At 32.7% G+C, this 27,460-nt stretch overlaps 4 protein-coding genes across 6 annotated transcripts in view; 2 read left to right on the top strand and 2 right to left on the bottom strand.

Annotated features, from left to right (window-relative positions):
• LOC145330487 (uncharacterized) overlaps positions 1–27,460 on the bottom strand; it is a 149,187-nt gene that overhangs the window by 107,050 nt on the left and 14,677 nt on the right. The gene's annotated exons all lie outside the window — the stretch shown is intronic.
• Positions 4,812–7,041, bottom strand: LOC145330341 (uncharacterized). Its single transcript, XM_080174975.1, has 3 exons — positions 5,669–7,041; positions 5,389–5,463; positions 4,812–5,045 (listed from the first exon to the last, which is right to left on the bottom strand). The coding sequence occupies exons 1-3, from the start codon at positions 5,705–5,707 to the stop codon at positions 4,812–4,814; spliced, it is 348 nt and encodes a 115-aa protein (XP_080031101.1). The 5' UTR covers positions 5,708–7,041.
• Positions 11,033–11,898, top strand: LOC145330340 (uncharacterized). The gene is made up of 2 exons (XM_080174974.1): positions 11,033–11,582; positions 11,801–11,898. Exons 1-2 carry the CDS (start codon positions 11,342–11,344, stop codon positions 11,896–11,898), a joined length of 339 nt encoding a protein of 112 aa, XP_080031100.1. The 5' UTR covers positions 11,033–11,341.
• On the top strand, positions 12,047–16,406 carry LOC145330339 (uncharacterized). Its single transcript, XM_080174973.1, has 11 exons — positions 12,047–12,363; positions 12,901–13,111; positions 13,297–13,459; positions 13,689–13,742; positions 13,878–13,936; positions 14,019–14,144; positions 14,357–14,684; positions 14,811–14,950; positions 15,069–15,297; positions 15,523–16,074; positions 16,171–16,406. The coding sequence occupies exons 1-11, from the start codon at positions 12,200–12,202 to the stop codon at positions 16,404–16,406; spliced, it is 2,262 nt and encodes a 753-aa protein (XP_080031099.1). The 5' UTR covers positions 12,047–12,199.

Raw genomic sequence — 27,460 nt, 5'->3', positions numbered from 1 at the left:
AAAACATATGAAATGATATTATCAGATATTATCATCAATCTATAATATAATTGGCCAAAAAGCCTTCATAAAGTGTTATAAAGAGAATATAGTATCACTGAAGATATCTATATTCCAACTTTCAATATGTAACTTTGAAGCAATTTTGTTTGTTTTCTACATTACCGAATACTTTGTGAAATCAATTCGTCTCAAATGTAACTTTTCTTAAAAATAGGTTTCTAAAACTTGAAATATAATTTTTAACTTTTCTTACCAATGAATGATGAAAGTATAAATTTAAGAACAATTTGAAATATTTACCCTCTAACGGCTAATTTATTTACTATAATTTCATCGTATTAAATCCAAATTTAATCTTGTTTCTCCCCCCCCCCCCATCCCAATTATTACCATACCATTACCAGGTTGGTTACGATATTATATATTTGTTTTTTATCCGTGGACCGTGTGACATGAAAGATTAAGCATCAAATCCTCCCCCCCTCCTCAAAGGGGAAATTAGCAGAATTCTTACATGTCTACCTAATAAAACATACATAAGTAGCGAAGCTCTAAAATTATGAATAATAAATAGACCATTTGGAACAATGTATGGTTGTCTTTTGAAGCATTAAGCTAATAGAAAAACGTTAAAACTTAAACAATTGAATTTACAATTACATAATCCTAAATTTGCCTAAACTTAAAATTGTTTATTAATTATTTCTTATCAGTTCAGCATTTTGATTATTATTTATTATTGTCAACTGTCCTATCCCCTCCTAATATTTATGTTTTTCCCCCTTTTTTTTTGGGGGGGGGGGGGGAGCTAAACAGATATCCTATTACCTCCTAATATTTATTACATACAACACCAACCCCAATTTTAGGGGGTTACATGGAGAAAATGTTAAAAATTATGAGATTTTTACAAATTACACCTCTAAATATATAAAGATAGAATATAGATTATTATTATTGTCCACTGTCCTATCCCCTCCTAATATTTATGTTTTTCCCCCTTTTTTTTTGGGGGGGGGGGCGCGCATTACCACTCCGCCCATATTCATAATGAGCGGTGAAAATGGACAAAAAAATTGTAAAATACGTGATAAAACATTTATAACAATCTTTTTCTATATATAACAATATAGTGTATTTCCGTAAAAAGACTCGGACGGAGGGACGTATGGACATACCTTAATTATAGAGTAACAAGGATTCTTATAATTTCATTTTCACTATGTTTATATATATGAGAGGGGGGGGGGGTCACGATTAATTTTTAACTTGGGGAGTGGGTAAGATTATAATTTATTATACTAGTGTAGTCTCACCCCTCCCCTATTTGAAGGTTGACCGTTACAACTTACGATACAAATATTGACCCCTCCCCCCCCCCCCCCCCCAAGAAATAAGTTAACAATTCAAAACATATGGAAAATAGGAATTAGCGAAGCTTTTCTATAATTTGTGTTGGTTATAAACGTCAGTTAGTATTACTATTTTATATAATTTATAGACAGAATACTTACTTTATAATTATACTTATGCATTTATGTTAATGTTCCCCCCCCCCCCCCCAAGAAACAAAACAAAACAAAACATATGGAAAATTCAAAATACTAGGAATTAGCGAAGCTTTTCTATAATTTGTGTTGGTTATAGACGTCAGTATGTTAGTATTTATATAATTTATAGACAGAATACTTACTTATAATTTTGATTATACTAATGCATTTATGTTAATGTTTTGCTTTAATGGATATTGTCATCCTTGTTAAAAATATTTCACACATCCCATTCCCTTCATATTTGAAGATATCTAGAATATTATAAATCTTAATAATTTCTTGGAAACCAACAACAAAGAAAAATTTGTAGGGGGTAATTAATGATTCCTTGAAATTTCATTTGCTTACAGACCTTTGAAGTGACAACATTTGAACATTTGTTTTATTTTTGCTATCGTTATTATGGCGGAACAAGGACAGAGAGTCAGAGTTGGGCGCAGGCGCAAGCCGGTAGCGATGGATGACTTGGTTCCTTACTTCCCCCGTACTCTTACCTGCACAGATCCAGAACCAAGTTTATACCCCGACCTGATGCCTGGATGGTACGCCCATTATCAGGTCCTACACAGATCTTTTAAAGATATATCTAACCTGCTTTACAGGTCGGGGTTTCAGAGTGTTCGTAATATGCAGGCGATCAGACTATTTAGTGAAGGAATTGGTATATACCAATTCCTTCACCAAGCCCTTCCATCTTCTCAGCGTACACGCGAAGAAAATGAACTTGTTCTGCAGCAAATGGAAGCCAAATGCAACGGTTACCGTGACGACGTTATCCAGGCGTTAGCTGTCTATGACCGTGCGATTAATTTAGATGGCACAGTAGATCTATCATCAGATGAAGACGAATATCCCGATATCTCCGGCGATGTAAATCCATCTTCCGATGATGACGATATTGACGCCATCCTGGAAGTTCTGGAACACGAAGGTGGCGCGAGCGAAGGTGAAGGTGATGACTCTGATGAGTCTGTGATCATTATGGATTGATCATTGATGTTGCGTTGAGTTGAGATCGCATTCCTGTGAATATTTAGTTAGATTCCACATAAATAACTTGACATATATATGCTATAATAATAAAACTATGAAAAATAATTTTCTTATTTTTATTTAATTTAATTTGTAATTGCGATGCTGCTCTATAATTTGAATTATAATTGAAGAAGTAAGCTCTGTTTGTCTGTAGCTAAGGATCTCGCTAACCACTGAACCTATATGGTTCTCCTTTACAGTACAGCTTCGTATAGGTCCTTAGATGGTTTTAGGCTAGAGAGACGTTTGATATAGTTAAAGTTTAGTTAGGTCGTTAATTAATATATGTTTACGAAATACTTATGTTTCTGCCGTGATTATTTGTGTACTTATTTTAACTTTGAATTGAAGACATAAATTTAAAATTATCAATAGCTATAGTATTAACTTTAACAAACAAAAACATTTAAAGTGCCACTAGAGGCCTCTAGGGGCGTAGCCGCTAGTAAACTTATAAAGAAGTAAGCTCTGTTTGTCTGTAGCTAAGGATCTCGCTAACCACTGAACCTATATGGTTCTCCTTTACAGTACAGCTTCGTATAGGTCCTTAGATGGTTTTAGGCTAGAGAGACGTTTGATATAGTTAAAGTTTAGTTAGGTCGTTAATTAATATATGTTTACGAAATACTTATGTTTCTGCCGTGATTATTTGTGTACTTATTTTAACTTTGAATTGAAGACATAAATTTAAAATTATCAATAGCTATAGTATTAACTTTAACAAACAAAAACATTTAAAGTGCCACTAGAGGCCTCTAGGGGCGTAGCCGCTAGTAAACTTATAAAGAAGTAAGCTCTGTTTGTCTGTAGCTAAGGATCTCGCTAACCACTGAACCTATATGGTTCTCCTTTACAGTACAGCTTCGTATAGGTCCTTAGATGGTTTTAGGCTATTTTTCTGCCCTTTCATATCCCTTCGAATATAGAGCCTCTAAATGCTAGGGGCGCAGCCGTTTGTATCCAAGGAAGAGAGACGTTTGATATAGTTATTTGATAAAACTTAGGTAGGTTAGGTAAGCGTTCCACGTATTTAAAATTATCAATAGCTATTTCTTGCATCGTTAACGAATAAAAGCTAACTATCTCGGACGAAAAATCAACATGTTTAAAATGGACGTACGGACATTCTGGTAATGATTATAGAGTTGCTACGCTTTCTAAATCGGACGGACCGACCATAAGAATGAATAAAAAAGTGTATTATTTCGAGTTTCTTATCACATTTATTTTTATCACGAATATGAATATGAAATGAAATGAATGAAATACAAAATGAAAATGAAACAATGAAATTGAAAAACGAAAAAAAAACAGACAGACAGACAGACAGACAGACATATTTACATTTAGAAATATAAAGTAGATTTGCTACTAAAAAATGAAAATGAAACAATGAAATTGAAAAAAAAATTAAATGAAAATATTAAAACTAAAGAAAAGGGGTAGTTTCACGAAATGCATTTGAACTTAATTTAGTGAACCGCATATTTTATCCTGGTTAAATGGGTAAACTACATTTATATGGCATATATTTGAAATGAATTCAATTTTCTACCACGTAGTTTTTAAAATATCAAGACCTTAAAATTGTCTTTTTTGTGATATATGCAATTTAAAAAGACGATTTTCAAGTCTTGACATTTTAAAAACTATGTGGTAGAAAATTGAAATTTTTTCAAATATATGCCATATAAATGTAGTTTAACCATTTAACCAGGATAAAATATGCGGTTCACTAAATTAAGTTTAAATGCATTTCGTGAAACTACCCCTTTAAAAAATCTGCAAATTTAGTAAATAAAGTATAAATATATCAAAAATAGTATATACAAAATTTGAAAATACAAAATAGATTTTTACAATTTTTATCCCCCCCCCCACCAATAAAAATAACCGCGGGCGCTCGGCCCCCTAGCCATATAACCTAACCTAGCCTAACCTAATCCAGTCATTTAGTCGGGGGGGGGGGGGGGGAGGGGGGTATAAATTTGAGAAAAGCCTAACCTAATCCAGTCATTTAGTCGGGGGGGGGGGGGGGGGGATAACACCACAAAATAGAAAAATAGTTAAATAGTATATACAAATTGAAATAATATTGCAAAATTAACAATAATCAATTTGAATTCTATTATGAAATAATATTACAAAATTATAAATATTAATTTAAATAGAATTCAAATTGATTATTGTTGATATTGACTGTTGCGTGCGCACCTATAGTTAAATTAAAAATAGCCGGTACGACACGCTCACGACGCTCACGAGGTTCTTGCTGTGGGGGGGGCTGTTGGGGGGGCTCTTGGGGGGGCTCTTGGGGGGGGTTTGGAATGGCGTCTGGTTGTTGTGGGGGGTCCGGCTGTTGTTGCGGGGGCTGTGGTGCTTGATGGGGAGCCGGGCCCGGAGCAACACCAACATTATTATGGTTCCCCATCTGGTAAACCTGTTGAGCATGACCTTAATAAATTAAATCAAAATTAAAATTAAAATCTCTCAGGAGGGTGGTCGATAGATCGATGTACATCCCCAGTGATTTTCCCTTCTGTAGATTACAATTAGTTCCATAAAAGCCAAAAAAAATACATTTTAATTAAAGAGCCAAAAAAAATACATTTTAATTAAAGATCCAGCTTAGATTTTTTGACGCATTTTTTTGGAGCTTCTCTTTTATGCATGTTTTCATCCTTGTTTTATAATAATCATGTAAGCAATTCTGTATGATATTTACTATTAATTTAAATGGTTAATTTTTCAAAATCATAAAATATCTCAACGCAGGAGTCCCAATTATATATAATACCTTGTCCTCTTGGAGCATTACGGCGTCCTCGACGATTCCCATCAGGCTGGGGTTCAACAGGAACGGCAGCCACACCTTAATGAATTAAATCTTATTTATTATTTCAAAGTAAGGGGACTGGACAAACGCAGGAGTCCCAAACGTCGGAGTGGACAAACGCAGGAGTGTTAAATTAAAATATTAATTTTAAGTATTTCTGTACAGGTTAGGTTAGGTTAATATGTACAAGATATATAAGACTTGGAATAGGTAATAATAAAAATATGATTATATATAATACCTTGTCCTCTTGGTTGAACAACCCGTCCATGGCCATCATCAACAGCAACAGGAGGAACAGCTGCCACACCTTAATAAATTAAATCTTATTTATTATTTCAAAGTCCCAAACGTCGGAGTGGACAAACGCAGGAGTCCCAAACGTCGGAGTGGACAAACGCAGGAGTCCCAAACGTCGGAGTGGACAAACGCAGGAGTGTTAAAGTATTACAACAGCCACACCTTAATGAATTAAATCTTATACACTAAATAAATTTATTAACTTAGTCCTATAGTTTATACAAACGGACAGTTTAACTTTAAAAAAGTTTAAACTTTACTACAGTAATATAATTAAACTAAAGAGTAGCTATACTTAAAACAACGATGACAACATCCATAAAAGCGAAGCACTGAAACGGTAGGACAAACGGACATTAACACTTGTATAGTGTCTGAAGTGAATAATTTAAATATAAAGTATAAGAGTCGAAGCAAAATTGTAAGTAAATTTATTGGAAAACTGCTTCATACAGGATAACCGATAATGTTTATGGTTATACTTACATTTCTAGGACTTAATTATAGAGTTGCTTGCTTCGCTTATAATATTATTCTTTGTTGTCCAAGGAATCAATATACCAAAAACCAGATCAAACGGATAATTAGATCACATAAAATTTTGTTGTTATAAAAGTAGAAAAATCAACATGTTTAAAAGGGATTTACGGACATTCTGGTAATGATTATAGAGTTGCTTCGCTTTCTAAATCGTACGTAACTACATCATGCAAAGTTTGAAAGCGATAGGACAATTCTAACATGCCTAAAATTAACGAATAAAAGCTAACTATCTCGGACGAAAAATCAACATGTTTAAAATGGACGTACGGACATTCTGGTAATGATTATAGAGTTGCTACGCTTTCTAAATCGGACGGACCGACCATAATTATAGAAAAGCTTCGCTTTTAAAAAGGTAAATTAAAAGGTAAAAAGGAGAACCCGATCGGTTCATCGGTTAGCGAGATCCTTTGTATAAAGATTATTTATTCATTATATTACACTTGGAATAACTAAAAATAAATAGAATTCAATATATATTATACCTGGGTCAAGTCGTTGACGTCGTTCAAGTATTCGCTGGCTCCTTCGTTTCGTGCTGCTGGGTCTAGATTTCATTATTCGTTCGGATATTTATACTGAAATAAATTATTAAGGTAATAAATAATAATTTAATAATTAGTATTTTTCATAATGCAAATGCAGATATAATTAATTTCAATTTCAATTCAATTTCAAAACGTTCACAATATACGTATAAAAACACTGCAAAATCAAATATTAAAAAATAATTAACTTTATAAGTTTATTTTATGCGTATATAAAAACTAATTACGCATTAAAAGAAAGAGAAAGGCGGTCAAAAGGTAGAGAAAGCCATTAAAATAAAGGGGTTGTATGCAAAAATGTAATTTCCTCATTACCTTCCGATAAGCCGCTGAAATTTATTTTGCCTTTTCTCGGCAGTTTTTGGCGGTTGCGCCGCCGTTTCTTCTCCCCTTAGTATCCAAGTAACTTGAAGTTGGCTGGCCCATCTCTCGTTCGTCGCCAACCTACAATTTAACTTTAAATTACAAATTTGTAAAATGTAAATTATCTTTATAAACCAACCTAATGCCGTAAAATCAATCTTCGAATAAACCAACCTAATGCCGTAAAATCAATCTTCGATATTTATTATTTAGAAAATGTTAAGATTTTTAATTTGTTAATACTAATAGTCTAATAGCATGAAAAAATTTTATCTTTACATACCCTTTAAAATAAGTGGCATCCGCATTTAGAGCCTAGAGGTCAATATCATCAAACATATATGGGTGGGGGAAAAGGGTTTTACATGTAAGTAACAGTTAACACCTTTATAGTCCCCCCCCCCAAAATAAAGGGAAGGGCAATGGGCTGTTTATTTTACACTAGTCTCCCCCCCCTCCCCTATTTAAGAAGGGTTGCTATATGAAAAGAAAGGGTTGAACTTGATTTTGAATATAACCCCCCCCCCCAAAAAAAAAATACAAAGAATAATCCCTTTATTTATTTAAATTTTCCTTTATAAAAATTTTCCATAATATATATATGACACCTTTATTATAACCCCCCCCCCCAAAAAAAAATACAAAGAATAATGAATAATCCCTTTATTTATTTAAATTTTCCTTTATAAAAATTTTCCACTAATGCTGGGTGACGGGAGAGAGTTTTTTATTTAACTTTTAAGAAAGGTTTATATATATGACACCTTTATAAATTATAACCTTATATTATAATGGCCGATAAATTGATGTACACTCCCAATGATGATGCACAAAATTACCCCTTTTGTAAATAACAATTAATAGTTGAAACGTTTTTACACTCAACTTAATGAAGCAACCAAGTCCCAAAATTCCCCAAAATTGTTGAGCAAACCAAAAAGAAAACGTTGGTATAAAACTTTGTTTTTAAAAGATATGAAATGATACAGATATTCATCATATCATTATCATCAATCTATTCTATAATTGGCCAAAAAGCCTTCATAAAGTGACATCAAAGCTGACAATAAAAATGGTAATCCTTGAATGTTATGTAACTTCCAATATGTAACTATGAAGCAATTTTGTTTGTCTACATTACCGAATACTTTTTTAATTCTATTCATCTCAAATGTAACTTTTCTTAAAAATAGGTTTCTAAAACTTGAAATATAATTTTTAACTTTTCTTACCAATGAATGATGAAACTTAAGTATAAATTGAAAAACAATTTGAAATATCCAGCCTCTAACGGCTAATTTATTTACTAAAATTTCATCGTATTAAATCCAAATTAAATCTTGTTGGTTCCCCCCCCCCCCCCTCCTCCTAACCATTACGTTATGATGGGTGGAGAAAAAAAGATTACATATAATTATATTCAAATAAGAAGTGTTGAAAAAGGGGGGTGGGGCAGGTTTCAAATAATCTTTAATCTTTTAATCTTTAATCTTTTACGGAGGGTAAATTAAGTGTTAAATTACCCCTTCTGCAGATTAAGCATCAAATCCTCCCCCCTCCTCAAGGGGAAATTAGGAGAATTCTTAGTCTTACATGTCATATAAATATTTTCCAACACATCCCATGATTTCCCTCGTACTTCGTAGTAATTGGATACGGATTATAGTTATACCCCCCCCCCCCCACACTTTCTTTTATGTGTGTTTATTTTATCCCTTACTATTCCAAAAAATAAAATTATGGGTGGAGTTACTGTTAAGTTGTTAACCCTTTTCTTCCCCCAATCATCCAATGTAAGCGGTAACCTGGCCATTTTCACCACCTTAGGCTTAAAGTCATAAAGTCATAATTAATATTAATCTTTTTATTTTAGTTTTAGTTCAGTTACAACATCGTTAGAGAATGGCTGAGCCTGACTCTAATAAAGTTATAGGTGACGATGATGACAACATGTCCGATGTTTCGGATGTTATTAATATTGACAGTGAGGTTGTCCAAGCTATGCCTGACTCTTCAGTTACGCGTACTCGTAGTTTGCGTGAACGTAAGACGATCGACGATGCAAGCATACCCGATATTTTGGATGAGGTTGACCTTGATATGTTGGAGGAAAAGGAGGGTTTGGGGTCCCCCCCAAAAAAAATAACCCCCAGTGATAACATTAGGTAATAATAATATTTTCATTTTATATTTAATAATGTTATAAAAAAACTAAAAGGGGTAGTTTCACGAAGTTTATTTATTAAGCTCAAATGCATTTCGTGAAACTACCCCTTATAAAATTAGTGGGTTTCGTCGTATTTTTACTTTTTATTTACTATTAAGCTCAAATGCATACCCCTAATAAAATTATAATAAATGGGATTATGAAAAGTAGTGGGTTCCTTTGTATTTTTACAGTAACTTTTTATCTTAGGGTAGGTAAATGTTATTTATTTATTTAATTTTCAGTTGCACTCCAGGGTCGGTAATGTTGGAGGAAAAGGAGGGGTTGGGGACCCCCACAAAAAAAATAACCCCCAGTGATAACATTAGGTAATAATAATATTTTCATTTTATATTTAATAATGTTATAAAAAAACTAAAAGGGATAGTTTCACGAAGTGCATCTACCCATGCTAAAAAAAGTATAGAAATGGGATTTTTACAGTAACTTTTTATTTATTAAGCTCAAATGCATTTCGTGAAACTACCCCTTATAAAATTAGTGGGTTTCGTCGTATTTTTACTTTTTATTTACTATTAAGCTCAAATGCATACCCCTAATAAAATTATAATAAATGGGATTATGAAAAGTAGTGGGTTCCTTTGTATTTTTACAGTAACTTTTTATCTTAGGGTAGGTAAATGTTAAAAAAATATCCTTACTTACTTTTGGTCAGGTTAGGTTGGGTCGCATTGAGTAATCCATCCTCCGGGGCGAATTCCTTCCATGTTCAGCAACTCTCGGTGCTCTACACACCAAGAGAGGCCATTTTTTTTTAGAATATAATCCCAAATTTGGTAAATTTGGTGGGTTCTAAAAAGAACCAGAGAAATTGAAAATTTATTTATTTATTTAATTTCAGTTGCACTCCAGTCACTTCAAAAATAGCTGATCCACAACGGAAGCGCATAATAACAAAGTTGTGTTCACCTCCAAGGGTCAAGAAAAGAAGAAAAGAGTCTTCTCCCCAATCGAGGTAAAAAAAACAAGTAGCCAAATAATTTTTTTTTTTATTTTGTCCAGAGGGCAAGGGAAAAATAATATTAATTAATAATTAAAATAATAGGCTATTTTTTTAAGGTCAAAACCTGACAGCCCAGAACCTGAAAATCCAACTTCACCCCCCAAACCTTCTCCCCAATCGAGGTAAAAAAAACAAGTAGCCAAATAATTTTTATATTTTGTCCAGAGGGCAAGGGAAAAATAATATTAATTAATAATTAAAATAATAGGCTATTTTTTTAAGGTCAAAACCTGACAGCCCAGAACCTGAAAATCCAACTTCACCCCCCAAACCTTCTCCCCAATCGAGGTAAAAAAAACAAGTAGCCAAATAATTTTTATATTTTGTCCAGAGGGCAAGGGAAAAATAATATTAATTAATAATTAAAATAATAGGCTATTTTTTTAAGGTCAAAACCTGACAGCCCAGAACCTGAAAATCCAACTTCACCCCCCAAACCTTCTCCCCAATCGAGGTAAAAAAAACAAGTAGCCAAATAATTTTTATATTTTGTCCAGAGGGCAAGGGAAAAATAATATTAATTAATAATTAAAATAATAGGCTATTTTTTTAAGGTCAAAACCTGACAGCCCAGAACCTGAAAATCCAACTTCACCCCCCAAACCTTCTCCCCAATCGAGGTAAAAAAAACAAGTAGCCAAATAATTTTTATATTTTGTCCAGAGGGCAAGGGAAAAATAATATTAATTAATAATTAAAATAATAGGCTATTTTTTTAAGGTCAAAACCTGACAGCCCAGAACCTGAAAATCCAACTTCACCCCCCAAACCTTCTCCCCAATCGAGGTAAAAAAAACAAGTAGCCAAATAATTTTTATATTTTGTCCAGAGGGCAAGGGAAAAATAATATTAATTAATTAATTAATTATTTTAAGGTCAAAACCAGCAAGCCCACAACCAGCTTCACAAACAACACCAGATACATCACCAATGCGCCCACTCAACGTAACGCCGCCGCCGTCTCCATCACCTACAAGTACAACAGCCACACCTAAAGCCGCAGCCACACCTAAAGCCGCAGCCACACCTACAACACCAGCTGGAGACACACCTTCTTCAGCACAGTCATCCCCAGCTGGAGAAAAGCCAAAAGGGAGAGGTGGCCGTAAAGCAGGATCCAAGAATAAACCCAAGATGAACAGTGACAGTACGGAACATATGTTCATCAAAGGTAAGCTTAAATTAGTATAATTAATATCAATAACATAGGTAGTAACATTAAAAATTTAATTGACAGGATGTCTATTTGTCTGTACTTAAATAAAATACATTATATTATATTTATAATTAATAACCATACAATCTCAACCGTAAATACATAAATTTCTAGAATACTAGTTTGTTTTACTTTACCTATATATTAAATTAACTGTTCTATTGATTACCTAGACTGCGTGGGTACAGTACAAGGGGACACACACTCGCTCTATGACCGCCTTGATGGGAAGAGGATAACATATAGTAATGGTGATAAGGTAAAAACATAAATACTAAAAATAATAATAAAATGTAGAGGGGGGGGGGGGGCAATTCTTGATGGGAAGAGGATAACATATAGTAATGGTGATAAGGTACAAACATAAATACTAAAAATAATAATAAAATGTAGAGGGGGGGGGGGGGGGGGGGCAAAAGTGACACTTTTTGAAAGCAAAACTAAAAGTCAAGAAAGGAACACAACTAAAAAAAGAGTTACAGGTGTGAGATTATTAAATAAAATGTTTAATAAAATTAAAATTACTTCAGGTTTATGTCTACTTGGTTAAAGTGCTTGAAGATCATGCTTACATGATCCCCAACTACCCTGGAAAGGGTAAGCATAAGACCCCGTGGGGGCGGGGGTGCAAATACTGTAACTTCAATACCTGGGATGGCACATACCACGTGAAAGAATACCCCACAGATGGAAAAGCAAGAGAGAAATTTATACTGCAAGAAACTAACCTTCTTAGGTAATAATATTAAGTTGACATAAAATAACATGATGTATTAACGCAACGTGCCGGAGCCGTATAATTTTGATGCGGCTCCGGCTCCGGGGAGCCGTATTTGGAAATACGGCTCCCGGCTCCGGCTCCGGCTCCTACCTTAAAATTAATATATCAATTTTTTTCCATTATTGAATTTGATAAAATAAGATAAATAATATAAAATATTTTGCTTTTATTTGATTAAAGCTATATAAAAGTAGAAGGATGTGTGTCTATTTGTTAAGTAACAATAGTTTTTCAGTTTATTATATGGAAATAGACCGTTGCCAAATTATAATATTACTTTAAAAAATCATTTTTACCTAGTCCGGAGCCGGAGCCGTTTTTAACAAAAAATACGGCTCCGGATCCGGCTCCACAAAAAATGTTGCTGCTCCCGGCTCCAGAACACTGGTATTAAGTATTCATAAACATTGATTAAAAATATATACTGACGGACAAGGTGAATTATAGAGTAGCTTTGCTAAAAAAAATAATATTAATTGCTTACCTGTTTAGGAGGTTTACCCGTCACTGGATCATTGACCACAGAGATGTTTACCGAGAGTATAGGAAGGGAGTGAACCTGGCCAGCTTTCAGAGGAAGTTTCAACAGGCCCAGGCAGATGCTGAAGTTATCCATGAAGTCAAAATATACGTCACTGCCCTAGAAGCGCTGCGCCACATAACAGGAAAACTGGTTAATAATGAAAGTTTCCTTCGCTTTAAGGTAAATGTATGTTTAATATTTTTGATCATATTTGCTGTTATCTAATGTCTCATACCTATATTTTTTTAAACAAAATTAATTGAAAATGATTGCTAAAATCGAAATATATCTTCATGTCAGTTAGAATAGTGTATTTTTTAAAAATAGGTTGAAAAACATACTAACTTTAAAAAATTCGCTTTAAGGATAAGGATGCCAATGCCTTTGACCATCTCATCGCCAAGCAGGTCGGTTTACTTGAGAAAGGCAAGAAGCAGGATGCACCCACCAGCAAACAGCTTCATAACTGGCTGCAGGGGCAGCACAAGTATTACATGGAATCCTTCAAGAAGATTTTAGAAAATAAAGGTATTAATAACTATTAACTATTAAGTATTATAATTTATAAACTAAAACATTACTAAATAATTTCAAAATCTGAAAGAAATAACAAATAATTAATTTAAATTATCTTCACTTCCGCGGGTGTGTACATTGCCGAAATCGAAGGAAAGGTGCACACCTGCGGAAAAAATGTTAATATTTAATTATTTTAAATAACAAATAATTATAATCAATATTATCTTTGTTTCCGCAGGTTTGCACCTTTCCTTCGACTTCGGCAATGTTCACCACACCGACTTCATTGCAGGTAACCTAAATAAAATAAATAAACTATTATTATTTATTAATGCAATTACAACTGCAGCAGCTACATAACCTGAATTAAATAAAGTAAAGTAAACTATTATGAATGAATAATATAAAAGAATTACTAATTTTTCAGTAACTGCAAACTATACCGATGCAGACGGTCCCAAAGAATTGTTGCTCGCCTGTGAACAGGTATAAGTTTAAAATTAATTCTTAGAAATTTAGAATGACCACAAATACCTAAATGATAATTTGATTAATTACTTATGTTTAGATGCCTAAACCCGATGCTTCCGGCCGCAGCATCTACGAATATTTCGAAGAACTGTTGAAAAGGTTTGGGCTTGAGCATTATCAACTTCTCAGCTCCACATCCGACTCGGCTGCCAACTGTGTAAAGGTAATGAAAAATTATAAATTATAATTATAAAATCATAACTATTTAATAGTTTTTTCTCGCATCGTATTTTAAATGGCTTTCCGCGGATGTAAAATGTACAATTGTAAGATAAAACCAGTTTTTTTAGATGAATATTTGAATGAATACGAGAATTAATATTCTAAAACAATACCATTAGAAAGTAAATCATTAATTTATTTTTCATTCTTTAGTCCGTCAAGATACTCAATGAAGAGCACGGGAAAACCCCCACAGAGTATACAAGTTTCATGAACCATGAGGATGAAGATGAGGGAGTCAGTGATGATGATGATGATAGTGATAAGGAAGACACACCTGAGGCTGATAGTGAAGATGAAATCCCGTTGGATATGGTTATAGAAGATTTAGATGAGGTTGAGGATGGTGTTGTAGAAGCCGAAGGTGAGGGTCAGGATGGAGGTGAAGAAACCCTGGCAGGAACAAGACAAGGCGATGGCGGCATATCAAGTGCGATTTTCTACAGGTCCATCGCCATCAAAGATCCACAACAAAGAGAGGGTAAGTAAAGTTAAATTAAATTCATTCCCAAAAAATTCAATGAATTACATTTAATGATTTACAGGGGTAGTTTCACGAAATGCATTTAACTAAATTATATTAATTTATTAAATTATTTCTTTTCAGCAATCACAAATTTCGGGAAACTAATAGAAGAGAACATCCAGAAAACAATGATATGTGATGAGCAGAAATGTGGACTTATAGTGGGAGGTGTTTGCCTCAACCACCAAGTGGAGTTGGCGTTGAAGCAGGCTGCCAAAGTTGTAAGTAAATTAATTAAATGATTAATAGAACCAACTAAATAACTTATACAGTAACTTAAAAAGTTAAATAATAAATTATACAAAAACGTGAAAATTAACAAATATTATATTTTTTTAGAAAGGGAAGGGGTACAACAGAACCATAATTAACCTGGCAAAGCTGGTCAGTAAAATTATGAATAACAAGAAGCTGCGTCGCATTTTGGTAGAGAGTGGACAACGTATGCTTACCAGATACGTGGAGACGAGATGGAGCTCCAGAATGAACATGATAAAGCGGTTCTTAGAGTTGTTTGACAACAAACAACTACTTCAGAAGGTGAAAAAATCCGTGCAGGATCAGAAAGGTAAACCCAAAAAAGTTAATTATAATTTAAACAACAATTTAAAACTAACAAAATTACCAACTTAAATTTCTCTCTGTCCCTTAATTAAACAAAAGAGAAAGGTAACAAATAGAAGTTTATTAAAATTTAAACTAAATAAATTATTTCTTCTCTCGTTCCCTTAATTAAAAATTAGAACTGTATATATCAATAGAATTAATTTTTAATTTTTAATTTTTATTTTAGTCAACAAGAAGTTTGACAATCTGTGGCCAACACCTGACCAGGTTCTTGCCCTCAGAGAAGTCCTGCAAGTGTTGGAGTGTGTGGATACCATGCTGACAATTCCCGCACAAGCCCATGAGGCCACAATCGTCCAGATGTTCACCATGCTGGATACGGTGTTCTTTACCCTACGGACAAGTATGCCTGGCAACTTATTCGCTAGACGTGTATTCAAGTTCCTTCACCTGAGAGTTAACAAGATTGTCCGTACTAATGCAGGCTGGCAAGTCTGTCTCTACCTACACCCCCTGTCACGCAGTCATTTGGAAATGATTGCGAGTGGCACACAAAGCTTTACGGTGACACAGGATGAAGCAAAAACAATTTTACAACAAGCACCCAAAAATTGTAGGTTGTTGGGTGAACGGCTACACCGAATCTCACTGAGAGCCAACCTAAGTCCTGAAGAAAAGGCAGATGAAGAGGCCGACCTGCGTAGAGCTAATGCGGATGCCGACAATGAGGATTCCGAAGCTGACGAGTACGAATCTCCAGAAACTGCACCTCCCACAGGTAAAGATATACAATATTAATTAAAATAGATAATAATAATAACATTAGTTAAATAATTCAATTATCATTTTTATTAATTATATTTATGTATTACAGGCATGATGACACCCATCCAAAAGATGTTATGGAACAAACAACAAGAGTTCAAAGAAATTCAGGCTCAAGCAGCAGCCAAGAAGAAAAAGAAAGAACAACGTGACAAACAGAAGGATCCCCTGGACGTCATGAAGAAACACCTGAAAGCTGGGCTGAAGGATTGGAATAACATAGAAGAATCCAAGTTGCATGCCTTGACATACGGTTACCAACGTGAAGTCGCTAAGATAAAGTAGGAAATTGCGAAAGTCAAAAAATCTAAGTCCAAGGATTTCGATGTTGAAGAACGCCAGAAACTGTACAAACAAGGAGCAATGACCGCAAGCCACAGGATGCTTACTGCCAGGTATGAACATGTTGCAGAGAAGATATGTTATCCACCTGGACTTGTCAGTTTGATGACCAACTTCAACAACTTACCTGTTTCTAATGCGAGGTGTGAGAGAATTTTCTCACACCTCAAATTAGTTTACTCATCGAGGCGCTATAACCTAGAGAAAGAAACCATCCACGCCATCATGTTCTTGAAGATGAACAAGCTAGTCCCCAAGAAGTCCCAAGCATTTTGGGATAGGCAGGTAAAAGTTACCAAGAAGACAGCAACCAAGGAACTGGAAAAGTGAAATAATTTTTGTAAATATGTTTATCATATTAATTATGTTGGAAAGAAATAAAGTAGAAGTAAAAGTAAAACAAATAATTTAATGAAATAATTTTGTGTTTTTTAAATATCTGTATCATTACCATTATAAAATAAATGTTGTAATAAAACCCAAAAAACTGTTTATTGATATATTTATTTTTTTTGCAGTATTGTTATTTAATTTAACAAGGATGAATAATCAATAAGTAGCGAAGCCAAAAACATTACTCAAATCATACTTGTCTTGTGTCTTTATGCGTGGATGGTCTCTTGCTCGAGGTTCTAGAGTAAATAAGTTGGACATCAAATGAAAGTAAATACTAAATATCCAAAAATAAATTTGAATTTCAATTAAAGGGTGATGGAAAAAAATAAAAATGCGTACTTGCCGCTTCGCTTATATTATTGTACATTCAAACATCAGTAAACCAAAAATCAGACCAATCGGATAATTAGGTCACATAAAAATTTGTTGTTAAAATGTAAAAAAAATACGGACATTAATGTCAGAACTGAATTATCAGAATGCGAATATATAAGAGTCTAAGCAAAATTGTAAGTAAATTTGTTTAAAAACAGCTTGATAATCAGGTTTAATATGAGCGTACATTTAAAACCGAGTTTCAACGCAAAAAAACGCGGAGCCGAATCTAGAAATACGGCTGCGGATGTGTGTATATTTGGTAACATATGGTTTTTAAGTTTAATTTAAGGAAATAGACCGTTAAATCATATTATTACTGTAAAAACTCACTTTTAACTAATGTGGAGCCGAGCCGTTCTGAACGACGTAAAAAAATGCACGGAAATTCTTTTCGAACACAGGGATTCAATATTTTTAGGTAAGACTTATCGATAAAACACACCCGATACTTTGTAATTTTGGAACGATATAAAAAAATAAAAAATAAACATAATTAAAAACAAAGTATGGAGCTTGCCGAATTATTCACAGTATAAAATCTGTGCGTTTAAAATTGAAATTACCAAAAGGCAAAATAAGAATAATTAAGTTATAACGAACAGACTTATCACTTTATATTTACAAATTATTACAAAATCCTTACCTTAATATACAGTATATGATTATGTGTACTGCCTTCCGAAATAGAAAACATAGCCTATTATTTTGACGTGTATGTACTCTTATGACATTCACACAAAACAATAGACTACAATAATTTTTTTCGGACGACAGTACAGAATTAGATCTTCTTGTGTTGACACTTGACTTTGTTTCTTTCTTCTTTTTTTTATAACTATGCAAATAATATTTATCACTTTATTTTATTGTATTAATATAATTCCATTTGAAGTTTTCACATTGAATATTAAATTTTTTATTATTTTTCACTTTTCTTTGTATCTAACTAACGCATAGTATGACGTGTCAATACACTCTGAAATTCAAATAAGGACTGAAGAACTATGTGTGTGTGCACGAGGTGCACGAGGTAGAAATGTACATGGGTAATTAGAAACTTCAATATAATTTATTTCGTTATATTTACATTTTTTAAAATAAGATTTTTTAATATGTTTTGACCACGGTAAATAATAAAAATTTGTTGGAGGAATTTTTGTGTATATATTTATCCCTGATATAACAGCATACACCGGAAACGGATGATATCAAATAACAGGGAATCTATAAATATATTGTTACAAATACAATTACAAACTATTATAAGTTAACTTTAATATATTTCATTATCGTTATATACTTTTTTTACGTAATGCAAAATTATCCTTTTTTAATATTAGGAAGAATTTTTATTTTACCCTGTAAAAAAAGCAATGAAAAAAGTAAGACGTCTAAAATGTCGTATTCTTAACAGGTAGACTTTTTGGAGTAAGGAAATTATGTCATCACATTAATTTCATAGAAAGAACCTAAAAGTCTAATATATCTAGTAAATTTTATTTCGGAATTGTTTAACGAACATACTTAATTTAAGATTGCGTGATTTATTTCGAAATAGAAATATAAAACGTAAAAATTTATTATTTTTCAAAATCTTCTATTTATTTACCAAGTACTTCGTATATAAATATTAAGAAATTTGAATATTTAGAAAAATAGAAATAGGGATGTATTTTTGAACGAAGGGAGAGGGGAATAAATATCCTATTTTTGAAATAGAATTCTTGCACACGTATATAAATATTCCCCAATTTCAATATTTTCATATCTCTAAATTCCCTTCCAAATTTTCTCGAAATACGATACGTTTAGGGTTTAGAATAGTTAATATTTTAAATATCTAGTAGACACATCATTGCTTTAAAAGGTTTGAGATTTTTTGTAGAAAACTTTAAAATGTTCCGTGATTTTTTGTAGAATTTATTGTTAGAAAAAATACCCCTGGTAAAAATTATGTTAATGCAAAAATTCAAATTCCTAAAATTGTTTTTCCTTATTCTAGAAAATATTATGCATTTCAAAGTAAAAGAAACTTTAATATTTCTTTAAAAAAACACTCTTAAAGTCGTATCATTTTTTTCTGTAGTAAAATAGCAACTTTTTTGTATGTTCTTCATCAATGAAAGTTTTTTTTTCAATTGTCACGATGGCACTTTGCACTTTTTTCCGCGACACTGAATCTTGCAAGGATGAGGTTTTTTGTGCATTTGGTCTATTCGTTGATAACTGTAGATAAAGTGTCAAGTAGATAATATTGTAATGGATAAAACCTAATTTATAAACAGTTTTTTATGACTTTAAAGCTGCGTTTTTTACTCAACATATAGAAAAATGTTAAATTGAATTGATAACTAAAACTTAAAAATTAAATTTTCGTTAGATAGAATCCAAATTGGGTCTCGGATCTTATAACCACTTAGAATTATCAACTTTAATGACTTTACAAGGTAAATAAAATCCATAATTAATACCTACACCAATGACTATTCACAACACACATCTAGATAAATTCTAAGCTTACCAGGTTAGCTATAGCTTTATCAATAATAAAAATTATTTTATGTTTAAAAGTTAATGGACGATAATTTTCTTGATTTGCCTGTGAAAAAATTACATCATAAGTACAACAAAAACGTGCTGATTTGTGCAAATTACAAAAACATAAAAAATTTCATTCATTAATAAAAATTATGCTTATAATTACGAAATAACAAGGACAAAAATCATTCAAAAACTTAAAAAGACTAAAAGTCAATAATCCATTTAATGATAATTTAGTTTTTAAGACCTAAAGTTACTGTACTCTGAAATTATTAGACAGACAATTTAGGTTCAGCTTTACATAATAGTTTTATACAATATACTTATATGCCATAAATAGACACATTTCAACCATTTTTTTGAAGAAAATATTCAGATACTCATAAAGCATCATGTGTGTCTGTATGTCCAGTAATATCTCAAAAACAGATAAGCCGATCGTTCTACAACTTTTAGATAATTAAGTTATCCCTTCTACCCCATCCACCTAAAAGATGTGGACTAGAGAAAAAATACTAACTCCATTTTTAAAATATATTTTCTTTCTTATTTAAAAAATTGTGGGGGAACCTCACACCGCCGCTTTGAGATAAAGCGCATAATACATCGAATAGTAGTTAGAAAAGAACAAAAATACAAAATCAAGAGTAGCTCTAATTTTTAACTTTTAGTGAAATTAAGCATTTCAATTTTATTAATGAATAAATGAAGGTTTTGTACAAGTAGTTTATAATCTGTATAAAGTTACAGAGCTGCTATAAACCTAAGTTTGTCAGACTTTTGACCCTTTGTATGAAATAAATAAAAAGTCTTTTGGGAGTCTGAAATTTTAAAGGACAGTTGAAAAGAAATAAAGACTGACTATTCAATCATATTATCATATTCTGCTGACGAATTATATTTGATTCAGTGATTTTGCGTAAGAAATTGAACTTTATCCGTCAAATTTGTATCAACCGTCATTTGTATTTGGTAGCAGTATTTAAGAAAATGATCAATTTTACGCAAATAATCTATCAAATAAATCACGCACCTAGAGACTAAAGCGCAGCCACTTTTTACTCATTAGATTTCAACTGATAATTACATATTCCGTGGTGTGTTTAAAAGGTGTGAAAATGAGACACTGAAAAAATGACCTTCAATAACATGCTATTATGTAGGTGCCTTACAACAATACAAAGGGGGGAGGCGAAAGTGACACTTTTTGAAACCAAAACTAAAAGTAAACAAAGGAACTCAACTAAAAAAAAAGAGTTACAGTTCTGAGATTTTGCATGGCAGTTGCTTTATAGGGGTAAAATATGGAACTGCGAAGAAACGGCGGCGCAACCGCCAAAAACCGCCGTTTCCCGCCGAATTTTTTTTTGCCTTTTCTCGGCGGTTTTCGGCGACGCCGTTTCTTTACAGTTCCATATTGTACCCCTAAAAAGCAACTGCCATGCAAAATGTCAGACCTGTAACTCTTTTTTTAGTTGAGTTCCTTTAACTTTTAGTTTTGGTTTCAAAAAGTGTCACTTTCGCCCCCTCCCTTTTATCAAGTTAATTAGCATATTTGGTTCAAATGTCAAAACGGTTTTTTTAAATTTTTATTTTGATAAACCTAATAAGAATTTTATGTATACATATGCATTATGTATATTAAAAAGATAACCTTAATCATTGCTAATTTTTCTTGACCGCTGATTTGTACAAATACCACAAATATACAATGATCATAGAGTAAAAGAACTATTAATTACATAATAGTTTTATGATGTCCTTAGTAATCAACACGTTTATGGTGAGAATTTTTAATGTTGTACAATCAAACATTCGAATTCTTCGAAGAAAAAATATATGAATAAAAAGTCAACCCGGCTGTCAAGATATTTTTTGACTAGGTTATTATGCACATAAAAATAGCATCAAGAACTTTCATCAATAATAAATCCAGGTCCCTGCCAATATAAAGTATCAAGGGTTTTCTGTAGGATTCAACGCCAACCCCCCTAATCTAAGTTCCTATTAGAGCTAGAGGGCTAAAAAATTTTGTGCAAGTCCCCTGTTTGATAATAAATTTCCGACCTTAAGGAAATCAAAGTCAATTTTCGCTTCATTCACCCTTTTATTTAACAACCTTTGTTTTTAGGTCCTTTTTTATTAAAAAATTTCAAACGGCTGTAATTTTGAAGCTAGAAGAACTTTTTTTTTGCAGAAAATGTTCATCTTTATGTAAATTTTATATAAGAAATATCAAAATATAAATTTCAGCGGCCGCAGCTGTACTTGGCAGCAGCCAGTACCCTGCTTGGTTTGATGGCACTCTGTGCCCGCCAGAATGGAGATATTCAAAAAGTTATGTGTCATACCCATACTTAAAAAGTCACGAAGTTTGGCCTTTTTATCGTTCACACACAGAAAATGAGAGGAGAGGGCCGGGGGGGGGGGGGGGGGAGGGACTTTCAACGCACCCCCCCCCCCCCGACCGTATATAAATTTTCGAAACACTTTAATATTGTTATCCCTGTTTGTTATGATACAATTTTCACGGTTTGTTGATCAGTCAAGTTTTTTACACGAGATATTTCTAGAAAATTAAATTTTGTAGCCAACAAAAAAAAATGGCGTTGAAATCTATTTTGGTTGATGACAACTTTAATAGTGTATCCTAAAATCCTTATTCTATATACTAAACTATTTGTAGGTATGTATTAATGTTATTTTTATACGTTCATAGTAAGAACTCGGAAACTGTGGTAGGGCGGCATCATACGGACAAGCCTTTCATAGAGTTGCTATGCTTCGGCTTATCAAATCACAACCCAGCGCTAATCCTAGTTTATCACCATTTCACCCGGCCCCTTCGGGGCCTTGCGGACACCTCACAAGCAGCAGTCAAATTGGACATCTCTGATAGTGGGAGGGGCGCGGCCCCTCTACAACCCCAAGCCCCAGTCACCTGTCTTGCCGGGAGATGTCTGCCTTCCCCTTTCTGAAGCTTACCCCACAAATATTCACCGAAACGGGGCTCCGCCCCCATCTCCCCACACCCCCTTCTACCTAACCTATTTTATCATCTAATTGTGTATATATAGTAGTAATCCTATTGTAAATGTATTCAGTTTAAAATATATCTCTTTAGTAGCAACTACTGTTAGTTATTCATTGATAGAATCTTTAAGGCTAGGGGCTCGTTTGAATCGAACTCGCGATTGTAGGGTTGAAACGCTTCACCCTACCACAAAACCACTGAGCCAATTGGTCCATAATTTTATTATGTTTTTTGTTAGTCATGTTAAGGCTAGTATCCATTGGCACTGGACTTTAAATTGTACTGGTATCAATAGTTTCAATCTACAGATGGGGCAAATTTGTTTATCATCATCGAAATGTATATCATTTAATCGTCCTTTATCTTATCCCTGAAAATCCCTTCCATAGGTAGACTTCCAAAAGAATAATTGGCATTAGAAGTTAAAGAGACGGCTACAGATTATTTTTGAATAAACAGCCTGACTGCTAAACATTAAAAATGACAGCCTGGCTATGCTATAAATGTATCAAATTACTTTTAACATGTTATATTTGTGGTAAAAATATTATTTCCTTAAAAACATCTTTAGAACCCATAATGTCAATATTAAACCCTTTTTTCTGTGGAATATTATGAAACAAAACATACCTGAAATTAAAAACATTGTTTAAGAATATTTTTAAAAAACATTTTATGATTCAAATCTTATGCAATGTTTAAAATACATAGTTTCTGAATACACCATTTTAAGAATAGCCTAATTAATGAATTTTGTGTGAAATGTAACTAACGATGAGTGAAATCTAAATATTTTACTATAACAACATTTTACTTACTCACTTGTTAGTAGCGAAGCTACTCTATAATTCACTTTGTCCGTCCGTCAGTCCGTCAGTCAGTCCGTCAGTCAGTCCGTCAGTCCGTAACGCTATGGGGGAAATGGGATTTACTCAGCTCCTATAAAAGATAAAAAGCTGAAATTTTTTGACAACATTCCCATCATTAAGGAGCACAAATAACTATAAAACGTCAATGGCGGTCGGACGGCTTTTTAGCAGGTTTTAGGCTATTTTTTTATTTTCCACATTTTTCCTCATATCTTTGGTGTTTATGGTCCGATTTTCAAAATTTTTTCAGTTAGATATATCAAAATTAAATTTTCCGTCGTTTGGAGAACCAACTATGACGGTCAGACTGCCCTTTTGCAGGTTTTTGGCTATTTTTATATTTTTTACATTTTCCCCCATATCTTTGGTGTTTATGGTCCGATTTTCAAACTTTTTTCAGTTAAAGATATCAAAATCAAATTTCCCATCGTTTGAAGAAAACAACAATGACGGTCAGAGTCCCTTTTTGCAGGTTTTTGGCTATTTTTATACTTTTTACATTTTCCCCCATATCTTTGGTGTTTATGGACCGATTTTAAAAATTTTTTTCAGTTAAAGATATCAAATTAAATTTCCGGTCATTTGAAGAAATCAACAATGACGGTCAGACTGCCTTTTTGCAGGTTTTTTGGCTATTTTATATTTTTTACATTTTCCCCCATATCTTTGGTGTTTATTAATCGATTTTCAAAATTTTTTCAGTTAAAGATATCAAATCAAATTTCCGGTCATTTGAAGAAATCAACAATGACGGTCAGACTGCCTTTTTGCAGGTTTTTGACCGTCAGTCCCATCCACGAACTTTTGTACTTCGCTACTTATGGATGTTGTCATCCTTGTTTAAATATGATTGGGTTAAATTTCGTTTTTAAAAACTTTCATTGTATGTAGCTATCAAAAACCATTTGGATTTGGAGGAAAATTTTTAACCGGAAAGACAAAACGCCCTTTTTAAACATAAGGAATATAAACTACTATACTTTAAAAAGTCAGTTGTCTATGGAATTCCACCAAAGAAAAAAGAAAAAAGTTTATTTAAACCGTCCTTGTATTTCTCTAACCCTGTGATAAAATTTTGTAGAATTTTTATCTATACATAAATATCTAATTAAACTAATTACCATGATAAATTCTTGGTTTGTCTTAACTAAGATATATACAGAAAGAAATTACTTATTACTTTAAATTGTTGACAAACAAGGACTGTTATTTTAATAAACACAACACCAATAAGCTACCAATAGAATCATAAAATGAGAAAACGTGTTTTAAAACATTTTTTGCTATTTCAATATTTAATTTAAAGGGCTGTAAAAGAAAGATTGTTTTGACTTTTGATAAATAACCCTCGATGAAACATGACGCCTGTACAAAATATGTTTATACAATGCAGGCAATATTTACATATTATTATTTATATAAAGTTTTTTAAAATTCATTATTAATCACCATTCTTTATTCAAAACAAAATTGGACAATTTGTTAACATAATAGATAATTTTGAGTAGCATATAAAGATTTCATTTGTTTAATATAAGTTCAAATTTTCTAAATATTACCATATTTTTTAGATTTGCTGTAGCCTGTAATTGAAGAGAAGTTTTTGTGAAAAGTTTCTGCACAGCATATAAAAAATGATACTTCATTGTTATAGTTCAAGACTAAAACAAGAATACTTACTGCTAAACATTTTGTAGTTTCATACTGTTCTTATATTAGGAAACTTATGGGATAGGACATTGGATTATAATTGTGAAGATGTGAAGATTATAATCATGGGTTGAAAAGTTTGAACACTGCATGTTTAACCATTCCAACTCCATGCCTACTTGGATCTAAACACTTAGAAACTCGATAAATTCCATTTATGTAAATCGAGCTTGGATAAAAGGGGGAAGGCGGATATGCCACCTTTTTAGACTAACACATAGGAATTCAGCCAAAAATGTGTTACAGCGCTCAAATTTTTTTGCCAGTGCAGTGGGACAATATGGAATTTAAATAAACGGCAGTGACAATAATAAATTTTCATGCCACTGTTATAGTTCCACATTAAACTACATTTTGTAGCTACCGGTCAAAGCCACAATGCCAATACTTGAGGTGCCAAAGCCCTGTGGGGCTACCCAGAACCCAATAATACCCAACCTTAGCCTAGCCTATAGTAACAATTAACTCTGGGGAAAAAAACTATTACCTTCCCCCTTATTTTCAATTCATTTCAAACTAAGGTGGGGGGATCTGGTGGGGATTTGAAGGAAACTGCCAGCATATTTTTTATTAAGGTGGTACATAATCAGTCATTTTCGTGAAATACACAGGCAGGAGCGTTAGTCATTGAGTAGGCACTCTACTTGAAAAAAAAAAGAAACTGCTGTAAGGCAAACTTAACTATGAAAAGAATTGTATTGTAATGTTTACTAGCATACGTGTCTTGTGAAACAAATATGTTACAGATAAAATTACAATATCTTGAGTATGTCGGAATTTACACTAGATATTAGAGAAAATACTGGCAGAATTAAAATACCTAATGTTTTTTTTATGACAAATTGAACTAAATTGTGCTAAAGTTTATCTTAAATATTGGCGACTTTGTTCAAAGTATCTTATAAGTTTTCTATTAATTGCCAAATAACTAATGTCAATGAATACTTCATTTTTGCTACTTTTTAAACAAGTAAAATAGGTAGTTAATAGTTAAATCTAAAATTTCTCAGGTGCTATTATTGATAAAAGCATTAAACAATATATATTTTCTTAAGTTATCTAGGTATTATTTGATTTAATACTTTATCTATTTGTATTTATGTAAATACTATTACATAATCTAAACTGTGAACAATGCAAATATGAAAATTACCTCTTTATTTCCCTATATTTTCTCAATTTATATGTTTATACAAAACAATTAAATATGATATTTTGTAGGAAATAGCAATTTCTACCAATAAATGATGCACGAACTTTGTCTGGAAGTCCTAACAAAGCATTGTAATGAGTTGCGCCTGTTTGTGGGCCAAGGCATTCCCCCTATTCCTATATTAATGTCATGCTCCAGAATCAGTAGTTACCATTTTTAACGCCTTTATAATGACGCGGTGTGGTCCACACTCGAACCTGACACCTGTAAGACAGCAAGCTGACATATTAAGCAATGAAAGCAATTGGTTAAGACATTCTGCGTAATTCAATATGAACGTTCCCCCTCACACACAATAGCAAAAGTTCCATCTTGTAGTGTATAGTAGTTTAGCGGTTTTGTCTAAACATTGGACACTAACTGTCTTCAAATATCAAAAGCAATATTTAGGTATCTAGAACATTTGCATTAGCTATAATTTTCTTATCTCCTATATTCAAAATTTTGCTTAATTATAAAAACACCTATTATCTGACTTTACTGCTACTTAGTGTGGTTATGAAATTTCAGATTAGCCATTTCCTTTGGTTAACAAACAAAACCGCTAAATATACTCATTCCAAATGTATATATGACAACCAAAAACTATAAAAGTGTAGGACTATTAACTTGTAAATAAAAAGTCCTAATTTGCATGGCAACAATTTGCACATTTTTGGGCCAATGAATTCATCCCTCTATATTAATCTTGAGAATTTGACATAAAAGCAATAAAAACAATATTTATCTTAATTTATCACGTTGTTATAGTCCGAGATTCGAACCCGTAACCTTTTGATTTTTCATGGCGTTAGAATTTTAAGCTTTTAAGACTTTGTATGAACATTTTTCCGTTCTATTTGATAGTAAGCAGCAA

Source organism: Acartia tonsa, chromosome 10, assembly GCF_053477335.1.
Source record: "Acartia tonsa isolate MP-2025a chromosome 10, ASM5347733v1, whole genome shotgun sequence".
NCBI classification, from domain to species: domain Eukaryota; kingdom Metazoa; phylum Arthropoda; class Copepoda; order Calanoida; family Acartiidae; genus Acartia; species Acartia tonsa.
Note: the sequence above shows the minus strand (reverse complement) of the source record. Positions and strands in the feature narration are given on the sequence as shown.

Excerpts from the sequence above, each read along its gene's own strand:
- LOC145330339 (XM_080174973.1), top strand. The coding sequence starts at position 12,200 with ATGATCCCCAACTACCCTGGAAAGGGTAAGCATAAGACCCCGTGGGGG. Across the intron at positions 13,743-13,877 it reads CCACACCGACTTCATTGCAG|TAACTGCAAACTATACCGAT; the intron begins GTAACCTAAATA and ends CTAATTTTTCAG. Across the intron at positions 14,951-15,068 it reads TGAAGCAGGCTGCCAAAGTT|AAAGGGAAGGGGTACAACAG; the intron begins GTAAGTAAATTA and ends ATATTTTTTTAG.
- LOC145330341 (XM_080174975.1), bottom strand. The coding sequence starts at position 5,707 with ATGATGGCCATGGACGGGTTGTTCAACCAAGAGGACAAG. Across the intron at positions 5,464-5,668 it reads TGTTCAACCAAGAGGACAAG|GTGTGGCTGCCGTTCCTGTT; the intron begins GTATTATATATA and ends TAATTCATTAAG. Across the intron at positions 5,046-5,388 it reads TAATGCTCCAAGAGGACAAG|GTCATGCTCAACAGGTTTAC; the intron begins GTATTATATATA and ends TAATTTATTAAG.
- LOC145330340 (XM_080174974.1), top strand. The coding sequence starts at position 11,342 with ATGCGCCCACTCAACGTAACGCCGCCGCCGTCTCCATCACCTACAAGT. Across the intron at positions 11,583-11,800 it reads GGAACATATGTTCATCAAAG|ACTGCGTGGGTACAGTACAA; the intron begins GTAAGCTTAAAT and ends TTGATTACCTAG.